We start from the raw sequence: 15,576 nt of genomic DNA on the forward strand, positions 1-15,576 counted from the left end.
GAGTAGAAGTTCATGCCATCAGGTTGGCGGCTACGCCGACGGAATATAATATGTTGATACTCCACTCTGAGTGTGACTTATCCCAGATATAGAGGAGGCTAAGAACTGAAGCGTCGTTCATGCCCAGGTTGGAGGCATGAATAGAAGAATGGCTGAATATCAGGATGCATAGATTGTGCATAAAACTGGATCTTTCTGTTTGGCTGTCGGGAACTAGTGGTGTTCCGCAAGGGTGTCGGTATTGGAACCACGTTTTCTGTCACACGGATTTGATTGTTTTGTGGCAAAGTTTCCATGTGATACAAAAATAGGTGGAGAGGCGGGTGGTGTCGACAGAGCAGGACGACTGCAGAAGGACTTAGAAGACTGGGAAAACGGGTAAAAACTGTGGCAGATGGAATACTGTATCGTGGAATATATGGCCATGAATTTTGGTAGAACGAATAAAGGCATAGACTACTTTCTAAACGGGGAAAAAATTCAATAATCAGTGGTGAAAAAGGACTAGGGAGTCTTTGTGCAGGATTCTGTAACGTGTAACCTGCAGGTTTATCTGTGGCAAGGAAGACAAATGCAATATTAACATTCATTTCAAGAGCACCAGAATATTGAAGCAATGATATAATGCAGAAGATTTATAAGACATTGAGCAAACCACACATGGAATATTGTGAGCTGTTGTTGGTATTCCAGTGACCCAATCGAATCCGCACTGTCAGACGACGTAGCTTACCGGTCTGTAAGTGAGATTCAAAAAGGAGCATTCTCGGACTTCCGGCATTGTCCACCAGCTCAATTGAATCGCGATTCATTAGAAAGCTCAAATGAAAATGAAGTAGGGACAAGCGAAGCGGCCATTGTGTGAGTGGTGAGAGTGGGAACGTTTTCATTCTTTGTACTTCGGCGAAAATTATCTTGGGCGAGTTTAATATCCGGTAAGTTTCCTCTCTTTTTTTCATCTGTTCGTACATAGTAAGGACAGTCAGAATGGCCCAGGGGCTGTGCTGTGTTCTTTGGCAGAGATGTGGGAATTCCGGGAGACCTCCATCTTCCCTGATAACCACACTTGTACCAGGTGCATCTCTTCAGACAACGTGTTAAGAAACTGGAACTGCAGCTCGATGGTCTTCGGCACATACGTACAACTGAGGATGTGATCGATCAGAGCTGCAGGGAGGTAGTTACACCTAAGTTGCAGGAGTCAGGTACCTGGCTGAATGTCAGGATATGGAAAACAATTGGGGAGCTGGTGCAGAGTAACCCAGTGGTTGTTCCTCTCAATAATCAGTATACCACGTTATATTGTTGGTGTTTGGAGAGAACTACAGGGGGAAGCCACAGCAACTGAGTCTAGCTGGTGGCTCACAAGGGAGGGATCTGGGGCGTGGAGAGCAGATGACTGCAGTATTTTTATGGGATTCCGTAGTAAGAGGAGTAGGCACGAGATTCGGTGGGCGTGATAAATACACTAGGACAGTATGTTACCTGCCAGGTCCCAGGATCAGGTATATCTCGGACGGGTATATAGCATTCTAAAGGAGAAATGGTGAGCAGCCAAAACGCTTGGTACATATTGGCGTCAGTGACATAGGTGCAGAAGGGCAAGGGGTCCTAAAAAGAGAAATTTGCAAACTATGTGGATAGACAAAAACATGACCAGTGTAATCATCTTTTGATTCCCGCAAATGCCACGCGCTGATAAGGCCAAGAATAGGATGATCTGGCAAATTGAACGTTTGGCTGAGGAACTGGTGCAAAAGGTAAGGGTTCAGCTTTCTTGCTCAGTGGGATAGCTCCCACCTCTTTTGGCCTCTGCAATAGGACCGGCTGCACCGGAACTGGAGACAGACTAATATCCTTGTTTGCAGATTTGCTAGAACAGTCAGGGAGTGTTTAAAACTCATTTGGCAGTGGTGATTGGAAATGAGTGATATGACTGCAAAGGGGCAGTTAGTATACAAGCAGAATGGGAGTTATCCCACCATAGGAAGGACGGCGATGCTTTGGAGAGAGTGCAGATGAGATTTACCAGAAATTTGTCTGTATCCGAGGGCATGTGCTATAGCGAATGGTTGGAGAAACTTGTGTTACTTTCTCCACAGCCGTGGAGGCTGATAGGAGACACGACAGATGTGTATACAATTATAAGCGACACAGAGTAGACAGAGAGTATCTTTTTTCCCCAGGATAAAATTATCAATTAGCATTGCATACGTATTCAAGTTGTGTGAGGTGTGAGGGGCATTTTTTCCAGAGTAGTGGGTGTCTGGAATGCACTGCCCAGGCTGGTGGCAGAGGGAAATGCATTATGGACTGTTAAGACATGTTAAGATAGGCACACTTGTACGGTAATTGGAGGAAAGTTTATGGGAAATATCAGAGGCAGGTTAAATAATTATAGTGAGTAATGCATGCCGAGGGTATTAGCTTAGACAGATGCATTAGGCATATTTAAGGAACTCTCAGATGGGCACATGGATAGATTTAAGATGGAGAGTTACAATCTGTGCGTAGAATAGTGGAAGGAAGGAGCGCCGTAACCACCACCAAAAATTCCACCTTCCTTCCGTTAACTGGCAGGTCATCATCGGGCTAGTCGTGGCGCCTGTTGATCTCCCCCGCCGCTACTCAGCGTTACATGAAGCCATTGGAACGGTATGTGGATTGTCATGTGGGCAGCTGATGCATATTAAAAGTCCTGGATATGCAACCATTAACAACAGGCTGATGATCTCTGAAGAGTATTGATGATGGGTAGGGTCGCCAGTCAGGTAGAGATAATTCCCAGAAGAATGCAATGGCAAAGCACTTCTGCAGAAGTAAAAAATGCCAAGAAGAATAATGGCCAAAGACCACGATAGCCCACGTGATACGACGCGGCACATAATGACGATGAAGAGGAGGAAGTGATCAAACTATGGAAGAATGCAGCCTTTATTTTGGGAGAGACATAATAAATTAAAATGTATCGGTGCTGTTGAACAATAAGAATTACAGAGGCATGATAGATGAAGTCCCGAAGTTAACTGGGAAAAGACACAAGTCGTAATAACGGTGGAACAGCAATAGCTAGAGTTCCCCGGAGCAATTCAGAGGGTGATGCTTAGATATATCACAAAGATGTAGTCTTATTCAAAAGGAAGCATTAGGCAACTAGGACAGACAAGGGAGGTCCAGGAAAGTACAAAAACAAAAGACAGGGCAAAACTTAATGGGAAGTTAGAGGAATGGGAAGTTTTAAACACCAACGAAAGACAATTAAAAAAATGATTCGGAGAGGAATGATCAAATATGAAGGTAAGCTAGCGAGTAATATAAAAGACCCTATTTTCTGATTTTAAAAAGTGTAAAGAGAGGCGGGAGTGGGTATTGTACCGCGGGAAAATGATGCTGGGGAGGTTGGATTATCGGTGGAGGGGGAGGGAGTCAGAGAAATATTGGATGATCTTAAATGCAATTTCCATCTGTTTCCACTGCGGAAAAATACAGCGGAATGTCAGAAGGTCTAGAGTGCCATGCGACGAAGTGAGTGTAATTGCAATTACAAAGGAGAAGAGAAGCGAACTGGGTGGTGGTGCTGGGGGAATGGGAAAAGATTGAAAACCATTGCGAGATCTGTGGAGCAGGATGAATAAAGGATCGGGAAGGGTTTAGGGTCTGGAAGCGAGTAGTGGGGGGGGCGGGAGGACAGAAGTCAGAGAATGTGCATGGAGGTTAGATGTCAGGGACAGGTACAAGGAGACTGCGAGCGTAGCGGGGTCAATACGGCGCTCGGTGAAGCCATGAGAGAGCTGGAGGTGAGGGCAAGGAGTGCAAGGGTCCATTTGTATGGTAGAATGTGGCAAACCCGGAGCGGTGAGCGAGAAGAGTGCGCGGATGCCAGAATGAGGAGGGAGGGGGTGACGTGTGGGAGGGAGCAGAGGTGGGGTGAGAGTGAGGGGAACGCGAGGATTTGGGTAAGGACAGAATGGGGAGGAGGTGTTGGTTGATCGAGGAGACTGAGTGAGGAAGAGGCACGAGAGAGTGTGGGTTAAGAGGGGGACGAGTTTTGACTGATCACCCTCAGTTTGGAGTGAAATGCTGCCACGCCAGTGTAAGGATCTCTGGACCACTGTTGTATTAGGGTGAGCGGGTCAGCAGTAACTTCAGATCACTGTTTCTCCTCCAATAGGATTCAGATTCAAAGTGAAGAAAGGATGTTACAGCAGTTTATTGATTTCATCATGACAAATGTAAACTCAACAACATGTGACCTGCTAACGTGCGAAAATAAATAATCTGCTCCCGATTCACTCACAGGCACATACAATTAACTGAGAGGCGATAACGACCACCATCACTCTGCATCAGGGAAATGATGGCCACAAAATCTCACTTGAGTGCAGTCTCCGAGGACACTGCAGATCCAGGGTCACCGAGGCTTTTGTCAATTTATCATCATTGTAAATGAACGTAGAAGCATAGAAGCACAGAAAATCTACAGCACAATTCAGACCACAGAGTTGTGCGGAACATGTCCCTACCTTAGAAATTACTAGGCTTACTTATAGACCTCTATTTTACTAAGCTCCATGTCCCTATCTAAAAGTCTCTTAAAAGGCCCTATCGTATCCGCCTCCACCACAGTTGCCTGCAGCCCATTCCAAGCACTCACCACTCTCTGTGTAAAAAACTTACCCCTGACATCTCCTCTGTACCTACTCCCCAGCACCTTAAACTTGTGTCTCCTTGTGGCAACCATTTCAGCCCTGGGAAAAAAAAAGCCTCTGACTATCCACACGATCAATGCCCCTCATCATCTTATACACCTCTATCAGGTCACCTCTCATCCTCCATCGCTCCAAGGAGAAAAGGTCGAGTTCACTCAACCTATTCTCATAAGGCATGCTCCCCAATCCAGGTAACATCCTTGTAAATCTCCTCTGCATCCTTTCTATGGCTTCCCCATCCTTCCTGTAGTGAGGCGACCAGAACTGAGCACAGTACTCCAAGTGGGGTCTGACCAGGGTCTCAGATAGCTGCAACATTATCTCTCGGCCTCTCAGTGTAAAAGACTACAGAATATACTGTCTTTAGCAAAGTGAGCAAACTAATTCTCTGCAGGATATTTCCAGCCCGGCACACTGGTGGACCAGGCTGAGCTCCTACCTGGGCTCTTCCCGTTTGTGTAATTATCCAACAACCACAGGCCCCACCCCCTTCCAAAGAAACCAAGAGACGGCATCTAATGAGTTAAGTCTGGAGGGTCGTCATTAAATAAATGGATGGCTGTTAAATGGCTGGGGGAGTATGAGATCAGCCAAAACGTCCCCATTCCGCGAGCGGTGATGTTGACACATTCAGTTTTCACAGCATCACTGCCAGTCCGGGTCTGGAATCCTGCAGAGACATCAGTTCCTTCTTCCCGGTCTCACTGAACTGATTTCTCCAAAGCCTGAAACAGATTGAAGAATAAAGAGGGAATAAACAGATTACACAAGAGTGTCAGTAATGGGGAACTGGGTTAATTCTTCAGCAACAGTCACAGAAAAATATCGGAAGAAACCACACGGCTTTGCTGATATTGTATCACATTGAGCATTAACAGAAACACTCACCCTATCCACACCAGTCTCAGGAGGTTCAGTACGAGACGGCGGAGAGCGGGGACAGATTGGTCTGTGAGCCAGTTGAAGCTCAAGTTCAGTGCATTCAGTGATTGGATTGTACTGAGAGCGGAGACGAGTTCTTCGGCACCGGAATCTCTGAGACCGACATTGTACAGCCTGGAGATGAGACAGAATGATGGTGAAGGACACAGAAAGACAAGAGACGGCAAAAGTACCTATTGTTTGTCAGTAACATAATTACTGATCACATTCATGTTCAGTGACTGACACATGATGACTGGAAACACGATCTCCCACAGTTTGGTACTCACCACAACTTCTGTATTTTACACACCCGGTTGGTCAGAGCTGCAGACAGCAGTTTCACTCCTGGATCTCCCAGAGTATTCTCCCCAAGTCTAATATGATCAGAGAAGTCGATGAAGTAAGTGATTGAAACGTGGGTGTAAGAGGATTTCAACACTCGGCCACTTCAGGAAACACCAAACCCCTCAGAAAATCACTGGTCAATTCCCTCACCGTCAGTGTTCCTGACTGACCATCTCCAGATCATTAATATGTGTAAACCTGTAAATACCCCAATTCCCAATATCAGATCTGTCTACCGCATTTCCCCTTCACCCTGTGGGAATTCTCTTCCCTATTCCCCTCAACTGAGAGGGTCAGAGGATCAGGGGTGAAAGGTGAGACAATGTGCATGGGTAATGGAGAAAGAGAACCCTAACAGAAGATACTAAATAAGAAGGGAGATCCACACAGGAGGGAAGTGATGGGGATGAAGATCCAACATGATGAAGGAGAATGGGGCAGAGAGATCCGACAGCAGAACGATGGATGTGGAACAGAGAACCCACGGGACAAAACAGGATAGGAAAGGGGGTTTCCAAGGAGAAGGAGGAATGGGAACAGAGATTGCACATGAGGAAGAGGGCATGAGAAAGAGATCCGGCAGGTGCAAGGGGAATGGGGATAAGAGACCCCACAGGAGGAAAGGAGCAGTGGGGATGAGAGGTCGCACAGGAGGAAGGGGATGGGAAAGAGAGATCCCAAAGGAATAGGGATTGGGTTGAGAGATCACACAGGAGGAAGAGGGATTGGAAACAGAGGTCCAACAGGAGGAAGATGGATGGAGAAGTGAGATTCCACAGAAGGAAGGTAGATGGGGAAGAGAGCTCACACAAGAAGTTAGGTGGGGAGATCCCACAGAAAAAGGGGGATGGGGAAGAGGGATCCCACATAATCATGGCGATGTAATTCGACAGGAGAATGTTGATGGGTATGACAGATCGCTAGAAGAAGGCAGCATGGAGAAGAGGATGATGCATAAGGGGATGGGGAAGAGAGATCCCACAGAAAGAAGGGGGTGAGGAAGAGAGATCTAACCGGAGCGAGGGGGATAATAAAAAGTCTAACAGGAGGAAGGGGGTTATGAAACAGACTTCTTTTACGAGGAAGAAAATGGGGAAGAGGCACCTCACAAGAGGGAGGAGGATTGGGAAGATAGATCCACACAGTAGGAAGATGGACCATGAATAGTGATCATTACAGGAGCATTAGGGATGGGAAGGGAGATCCAATCCGAGATAGGAAGACTGGGAAGAATGGCCTAACAGGAGGAGGACGATAGGGAGGAGAGCTCCCACAGAAGGAAGTGGGATGAGTAAACAAGACCCCACACTAGGATGGGGAAGGGAAAGAGAGACCCGATAGAAGGTGGGATGGTAAAGAGAGATCCCCCAGAAGGAAGGTCGATGGGGAAGAGTGTTTCTTACAGGCAGTTCTGATGGGGAAGATAGAGGTCTCTCTCACAGAGGTATATCTCTGTTTCTCACTGGGGAAGTATCTTGCTCCCCTTCACAATGAAGGCAAGAAGCTCCGAACAAGCTGTTGCAGTCAGTGTGGGTCTGGGTGTGAGTAACAGTGAGAAGGAACGTTGTCAATTGATGTGTCACAGGCAGCGAGAAACATGACTATTCCTGTGATTTACTACCATGAAACCAACGGCCGTTTTTCGCTGATCAGATGAATTCTCCAACAACCAATCACAAGAAACCACAGAACCCACTCATCGGGAGAATTACTGAACGATCCTGGGCCATTTGTCACAATTCTTCACAATTTGTTTTACTATAGTTTTACCCATATTCCTTTACATTGAATCAACACAATGGAACAGTTACACTGTTCAGAATGACTCATAAATTAAGTTACCTCAACTTCCTGCATTTGTGCAGCCCAGGTCCCAGACGCTGAATTCCATCACTCTGAATTTGGCAGCGAGTGAGGTCGAGGTATTTTATTGCACCACACATACCAATGAGATGAGACAGGACTGCACAGTCAATCGGGGTCAGACGCATTTCACTGAATGAAAACTTTTGCACAGATCTCAGTGTGGATCGAGTCAGTCTACGATTCTGAGACTCAAACAGGTAGTGCAATGTTGTCAGGAGGCTCCTTTTACCAGCTTCACTCTCTGTGTTTCCACTCTGGCTTTTAACCTCTTCCTTCACCCAGTCAATCACCCGGCTGGTTGTTTGCTGAGAAAATGGACCCAGAAACTCCACCAGGCTGTGAGCTGTCATTGGGGCGGAGAGACCAGCAGCAAAACGAAGAAACACCTCAAATCGCCCATATGTTGAGTTGTGGGCTTTCGTGAGGAATTTCAGAATATCCCCGGGATACGGATTCAGGAATTTTGCGAGTGCAGCTATAAACTCTTGGATGCCGATGTGTTGGAATGTGTACACCACGCTCCCGGCAGAATCCTGTCTCTCAAAAAGCTCCATTAGAAGTCCAGAGAGGAATTGGGAAGGCAGCAGATTGTTAGTTATCAAATCTTCATCTATAAACACAGTCTTCCTCCTGGACACTCCTGTGAATGCCAACTGACCGACTCTAAGCAACACATCACGGGCGTTTTCAATCTCACCACTGTACTTTTTCAGAATGTTGTAAATATAGTAGCAATACAGCTGGGTAATGGTCTTGGGAGCTTGGTGCGGATCCATGTCTCGTTCTGTGAAGAAGGGCCCCAGTGCTAGAGCGAGGATACCGCAGCAGGAGGGGCTGTAGCTCATGGTGTACAGGATCTCGTTCTCCTCCACGTGTTTGAAAACAGCTGCTGCCACCGTCTGATCTTCAAAATGCCGCATGAAATATCTGTTTCTTTCCTCACCAACAAATCCCTTGATTTCAGCCCAGATACCGATCCCTGCCTTTTCCAATAAATCTAACGCAGTGGGTCGGGTGGTCACCAGCACTGAACACCCTGGGAGCAGCTTGTGCTGGATTAAACTGTACACAATGTCAGACACTTCACATCGCCACTCGGGATCTGGGCACTGGTGCTGAGGTTCAGTGTATCTTCGACTGTCAGTGAAGTCGATCCTGTGTTTGAATTCATCCAAACCATCGAATATAAACAGCAGTCCCTTTGGATTTTTCAAGACCTCTCTCAGGATCTTTCCAAAGTAAGGATACTGATGCAGAATCAATTCCCTCAGGTTTATTCTGCAGTTAATTGAGTTTAAATCCCGGAATTTGAAACTGAAGACAAATTGGAATTTGTGGTATATTTTCCCTGTGGCCCAGTCATAGACAAGCTTTTGTACCATTGTTGTTTTCCCGATTCCTGCAACTCCGGCCACCGCTGTTGAACACCCAGATATGGATTTACTCCGGGAAAAGCTGCTTTGGAATAACTGATCAGTCCGGATCTTTTCCATCTCTCTGTGGACATGTTTCCCCCTCCACTCCTCCTGATCTCTACCTCTTGCCAGCAGTTCATTGTCTACCAGTCTCCGATCTCGAACACTGGAAATGACCGTGAGCTCAGCATATTGATCAACCAGCTGGAAAATCTTCTCCCTCGTCAGGATCGCGTTCACTCTGAATGTTTCAGTCTGCACCCGCAGAGTCTCTTTGTGTTTCTGTTGAACATCTTCCATGGGAACAGAGGACATAGTCAAAATGTTAAATGGCTACTCTGGCAAAGAACTTTCTAACTGCATTTCAACATTCTGTGTTTGAGATTACATGAATTAATTCAATGTTTCCACGGATATTAGGTCAGAAAATAACATTTTCAGGGACACCTGAAACAACTGCGATGGATGTCCCAGCAAATATCGATTCCTCATAGTCTTCTACTAATTCGTTGTGAAGGTGAACATCCCCCTGATATCCCATTGCAATCCCGCCTGCACTGCTGTGGACGTTTCCCTTTTCAACAACATGTCACCATTTTGTAAGCACTGCTTGCATCATTAATAGATTTATGTTATTTTTGATCTGGTGTGGAAAGATTGAGAGCAAGACTCCGTGTATTTTGGCAAAGCTGCACAGTTGGGATTCACAGATGTCCACAGCTCAGTGCATGAAAACAGGAGCAGAATATGTATGAAGTAGTCAAAAAGGGCAGCATCTGTGGAGAGATTTACGGAGGTTTCTATCGATAACACATGGGAAGGACAAGTCAGATAATTGGTAGAATTTAGTTGCAGGGATGGAGGAAGGATGGAAAGATGAAAGGGTATTGTCATGACTAGGAGAGTCCACACACGTCTCAGTGATGTGTGTTTGTGGGAGAGAGTGGTAAAGTCTTGGCAACTGATACTGATTAGTCGAGCAAAGGGGTTGTGGGGTATTATATTATTGACAGTAAGTCGGTAAATTTATTTATTATTGTCACATGTACCAAGGTACAATGAAAATAATTTTTGTCTGCTATCCATATCGATCACTCCATTACATCAATACATTGAGATTGTACAAGGAAACACAGAGCAGAAAAGTTCAGGGAAACAGCGTTGACAATATAGTATAAATCCAAAATATAAATAGCAGGTCCGCTTTTTTCTGATCAACGCCCTGAAACGGTAAAATTCAAAACCTAAAGTTACAGTACAGTACACGAGTCTTATGCGAAGGTACACACACACACCTAAGAGGTTTGAAAGTACTGTATAAGCAATACAGACTCAATTGTCGCTTTAAAACGACAGCTCAGAATCTTTTTAATTGAACCTTGCTTAAAGCTAACATGGTTTTGTCTTTCATTTTCTAGTTTGCAGTCTATCCAAATGAGATGTAGTTTGAACAATATCGTCTGTATGAAATGTGCGCCAGAAATAAAATAGTATTATTTTTATTTTTTCTCAGCTCTAGCTGCTTCACCCTGAGGTACAAACATGGACATGAATACTCATTTCTCAATTGCTCGGAACTTCCGGACTTTTTTTTTGTGACGTGCATAAATATTGTTTTATAGGCCTAATTCTTGAATCGTACTGTGCAGTCACTTTGGCATGATGCCAGTGGAAGATATTACTATTGGGACAATGTATATCCTGTTGGTGTTCCAGAGTACTTCAATTTTGTCTTCTCGTTCAGCGCATTTCTGATCTTTTTTACTCATAGATTTATATCTGCTATGTTTATCAGAATTGCATACACTTGTATGGAGTGCCGAATCCTGTTTTCGCTGATGAAATTATATCCTCAGAAGTTTTATCTGGCACTTGTGTAAGTTTTATGTCTGTTATTCCACTTTCTCTTTCTGTCCTTGGGAGTGTTAATCTAAGTGCGTTCAAGTGTACATAGTATTTTATAGTTTGTCATTTCAGTTCTTATTTTTTTCTTTGTAAATTTCCTTATCAGTTTCCAAACAAGCTTTTATGCCAGAAGTATAAGTTAATAAACTTCTGAGGCTGAGGTTGAAGCGTTCGGATAGAGATGGTGCTCGGTACTCGGTGTCGGAGGGCTGTTCAGAGCTCCAAGTTTTTGGACGACTCAGAGTTGGGCTGTGGTCGGGCATGGCAGGGAGAGTTTTCTTCCTTCTCCTGTCTGTGTGAGATGTGGGACTTCCGAGAAACTTTGAACTTTTTTTTTTACTGTGCCATGGACTATTCTTCATCAAGTTATGGTATTGTTGCACTGTTGTAACTATATGTTATAATTATGTCGTTTTGTTAATTTTTCAGTCTTGGTCTCTCCTGGGTTTTTGTGATATCTCACCAGAGGAAATATTCTATCATTTCTTAATGCATGCATTACTAAATGACAGTAAAAGAGGACTGTGTGTCCTCATAAACTAATCTAATCTGATATGGGTATGGCGAGAATATATATTGCTTTTGTTGTATTCTCTCGAATGTTTTCCCTTCATCACCTCTGATATATTTTTTGTGCTTGTTCATAACTCATGTACCCATATATTTCACATTCATCCACGGGTTATCATCCTGCTCTGTTTTCTGTTGCACAAGCTCTTTTGAACCTTTGTTTATGTTTAATGTTCATGTCTATACCTTATGAAAACATTTCTAATACTTGAATTAATTTCTCTGGCTTTACTGCTGAAGGAGCATAAAATTTCACATTGCCCACAATTTAACCCATTTCGAGATATATTTCATTCAATCACACAGGGGATAATTGGGCAGGGGTTCTGTCAGACAGAGTGTATTTGGTCTGCAGTAGCGGCATTTTGTAGTACATAATAATAATACTGTAAATTACGGTAAGAACAGATTACCGTAATGCAGCCAGTCAATACAGTTTCAATCACTCATCGATGGAAGTTTGAAAAATGGGAAAAAAATTCTTCAATCAGTTAATTCATTCTCTATATGTGCTAAACATGCATTGATACAGTTTAAAGTAGTAGTAGGGCTCATATGTCTAAGGATAAATTATCTCGTTATTATTCTCATATAAATCCTACATGCAATGGATGTCACTCCGAGATAGCTTCTCTAACTCATAAGTTTTGGTCATGTCCTTTGTTGAAAAAATATTGAAAGATAATTTTGATACTATCTCAACTGTTCTGAATATTGATTTACAACCTCACCCTATTACTGTCATTTTTGGGTTACCAATAATAGAATCAAGTAATTTAACCTCTTCAGCTCGTCGGATGATTGCATTTCTTACATTAATGGCTCAAAGATCCATTTTGCTGAACTGGAAAGAGATTAATCCTCCCACCACATTTCATTGGTTCTCTCAAACTATGTTGTGTTTAAATTTGGAAAAAAAATTAGAAGTGTTGTTTATGATCCCTCTATTAAATTTGAAAAAAAACTTGGAGGCCATTTATTCGACAGTTTCATATGATGTAATTTGACATTTTTTTGTAATATATGTTGAGAGGAACGGAGTCGACGACACTAATGGTTACTTTTTTTTTAATGATGTTTCATAACAGCCCCGTCTTTTTTTTCTTAGTTTAGTTGTTTAACACTGTTTAGGTTAGTTTTTTTGGGGGGGATATATTATTTATTTATTTATTTAGGTTTTTTTCATGATTTTTTTTAAGACTTTTTTTTGTTTTATGTTGCTCATCTGTATCCTGTACGATGGGAGATTTAACACTCATGTGTCAACTGGGCTATTTAACTATGTTAACCGCAACAATGTATTCCCAATAACTTTGTATCAATATTATGGTATGTTTATTATGAAACTAATAAAAAGATTGAAAAAGAAAGATAGAAGTTTGCCAAGGTATTCGATGACATGCTGAATCTCCATATACTCCTGAAGAAGCGCACGCACAGTTGCGCTTTCTTTGGAAATATATTTATATGATGTGTCCAGGACAGGTCCTCTGAGGTAGAGACACCCAGGAATTTAAAGTTACTGACTGTCTCCACCTCTGAGCCACAGGCGATTACTGCCTCATAGGACTCCGGTTCCCTCTGATGGGGTCTGCAATCAATTCCTTGGTATTATTGACAGATATTATCGGTATTATTGAGAGATAGTTGTTATTAAAAAATAACTCAGCCAAATTTTCAATCTCCCACCAGTATGGTGATTCATCTTTGATACAGCCCAGAACACAGAGACATAGGAGCAATGCGAATAGAGCAGGGAGCTAAGTACACTTCTCTGCAGTGCTCCTGTGCTGATAGAGATTGTGGTGGAGATGTGTTTGCTAATCAGCATTGACTGGAGTCTACAAGTGAGGAAGTCCAGGATCCAGTTACATAAGGGGGTATTGAGGCCCAGGTCTTGGAGCTTACTGAGAGGTTTAGGGGAGATGATAGTGTTAAATGCCGAGTTGTAATCGATAAAGAACATTCTGATGTATGCATTTCTTTCTGACCAAATATTCCAGGGTTGTGTGAAGAACAAACGAGAAGGTATCTGCTGTAGACCTGTTGCTTCGACAGGTGAATTAAAGCGTATGCAAGTCACCACTTAGCTAGGAGCTGATATACTTCAACATCAGTCTTTCAAAGCACATCATCACTGTGGATGTAAGCACCACTCGACAGTAGTCATTTGGACAAGCTACCACGTTCTTCGGCATCAGCGTGCTTGAAGCAGGGGGGTACAATACACTTCTGCAGCCAGAGGTTGAAGATATTGGTGAATACACCAGCCAGTTGGTCAGTACAGGTCTTCAGCACTCAACAAAGTATTCCGTCCGTACCGGATGCTTTACTTGGATTCACTCTCTTGAAGGCAGCCCGCACGTCATCTTCAGATATCGAGACCAAAGGACCTTCAGTAGACATTGGTGTGCGCGATGGTTTTTCACTGTTTTGGTGATTAAGGCGAACATGAAAGGCTTCAAAACGAAGCTCTGCTGACCACTATGTTGCAAGATTTAACTTTCTAGGTGGGTTATGCCATTGAAACCCTTCCACAGATGTCGAGCAAAGCTCTTTCATTCCAGTCTAGTCAGGAATCTTGACTGCGCACGAGAAATGGCATTCCGGAGATCATACCTGTACCTTTGTGGCATTTTTGATCTCTAGGCTTGAATGCCTCTGATCTGGCTTCAAGCGGATTTCGGATCTCATTTTTCATTCAGGGCTTCTGATTGGGGGAATCCCTGAACAATTTCGTGGGGGCACATTCATCCGTAACTGTTTCAATAAAGTCTACCTAACGGCCCTAATGTAGTTGTTCATGTAATCAGATGAGCTCCTGAAAATGGCCATGTTCACTGACTCAAGACAATCCTGTAACCGTTTCTCTCCCATCACCGACCGCCTCTTGAGTTGTCTTGATCTCTAGAGTTTTGCAGGTAGCAGGTGTACAACCAAGTGAGCCGACTTGCTAAAATGTGGTCTCGGGAGGAACGATGGGCTTTCCTTATCGTAGTCTAACAGCGGTCTAGTGTGTTGGGATCTCTGGTGCAGCAGAGTTATGAGCTGATAATCATTTGTCAGGGTTCCATCAGAAAGGGTTTCCTTCGTGAAACTTATTGTTCTGAAGCAGCTGTAAATTGCAATACATAACAGTAAAACTATGGTAAAATTATGGTAAGAATATATAAAGTTAAATTAATATGCAGTGCAAAAAGAGAAATAAAAGAAGCGAGGCTGTGTTGATCGGCTCAATGCCCTTTCAGAAATCTGATGGCACAGGATAGGAATCTGTTCTTGAATCGTGTAATGTGTGCCTTCAAGATCCTGTACCTTCTCCCTGATGGTACCATTGAGAATAGGGTATGTCCTCAGTGATGGGAACACTTTCTGGTGGATATGGATTTTTGCATCGCTCCTTGAAGATGTTCTGGATGCTGGGGAGGTGTATCCCCATGATGGAGCTGTCTGTGTTAACAATTTTGTTCCTGTGCAGTCACACCCTCAAGTTCCCAATACCAGATGGTGATGCAGCAAGTTAGAATGTTCTCCACAGTACATTTAGAAAAATGTTCTAGTGTCTTTGGTGACACCCCAGAACTCACCAATTCCCAATGAAGAACCGCCACAGTCATGCCTTCTTTGTAAGATTTAGATATGCTGGGCCCAGGATAGATCCCCACAGAAGCTGACTCACAGGAACTTAGAGTTGTTCAGACTTTCTACTTTCGATTTATCTAGAAGGACAATTGCGTATTCCTTCGTCTTATCCTTTCTGAAGTCCACAAAGAATTATTTGACCTTACTGACGTTATGTTCAAGGTTGCTGCTGTGACACTGCTCATATCTTTCTTTCCTGT

The 15,576-nt window shown here is 43.7% G+C and overlaps 1 protein-coding gene across 2 annotated transcripts in view; it reads right to left on the bottom strand.

Annotated features, from left to right (window-relative positions):
- Nucleotides 1-4,191: 4,191 nt before the first annotated feature.
- The window catches only part of LOC140206936 (NACHT, LRR and PYD domains-containing protein 3-like), a 78,285-nt gene continuing 66,900 nt past the window's right edge, over nucleotides 4,192-15,576 (bottom strand). The window contains exons 7-10 of one of the 2 annotated variants that reach the window (XM_072275228.1): nucleotides 7,821-9,552; nucleotides 5,921-6,007; nucleotides 5,598-5,765; nucleotides 4,192-5,434 (exon numbers count right to left, since the gene is read on the bottom strand). In XM_072275228.1, coding sequence (XP_072131329.1) covers nucleotides 5,347-5,434; nucleotides 5,598-5,765; nucleotides 5,921-6,007; nucleotides 7,821-9,552 — 2,075 coding nt within the window. In that variant the 3' untranslated portion in view covers nucleotides 4,192-5,346. The remainder of the gene's footprint in view (nucleotides 5,435-5,597; nucleotides 5,766-5,920; nucleotides 6,008-7,820; nucleotides 9,553-15,576) is intronic. The other variant, XM_072275229.1, reaches the window with a different exon arrangement.

Source organism: Mobula birostris, chromosome 13 (assembly GCF_030028105.1).
Source record: "Mobula birostris isolate sMobBir1 chromosome 13, sMobBir1.hap1, whole genome shotgun sequence".
Classification (NCBI taxonomy): Eukaryota; Metazoa; Chordata; class Chondrichthyes; order Myliobatiformes; family Myliobatidae; genus Mobula; species Mobula birostris.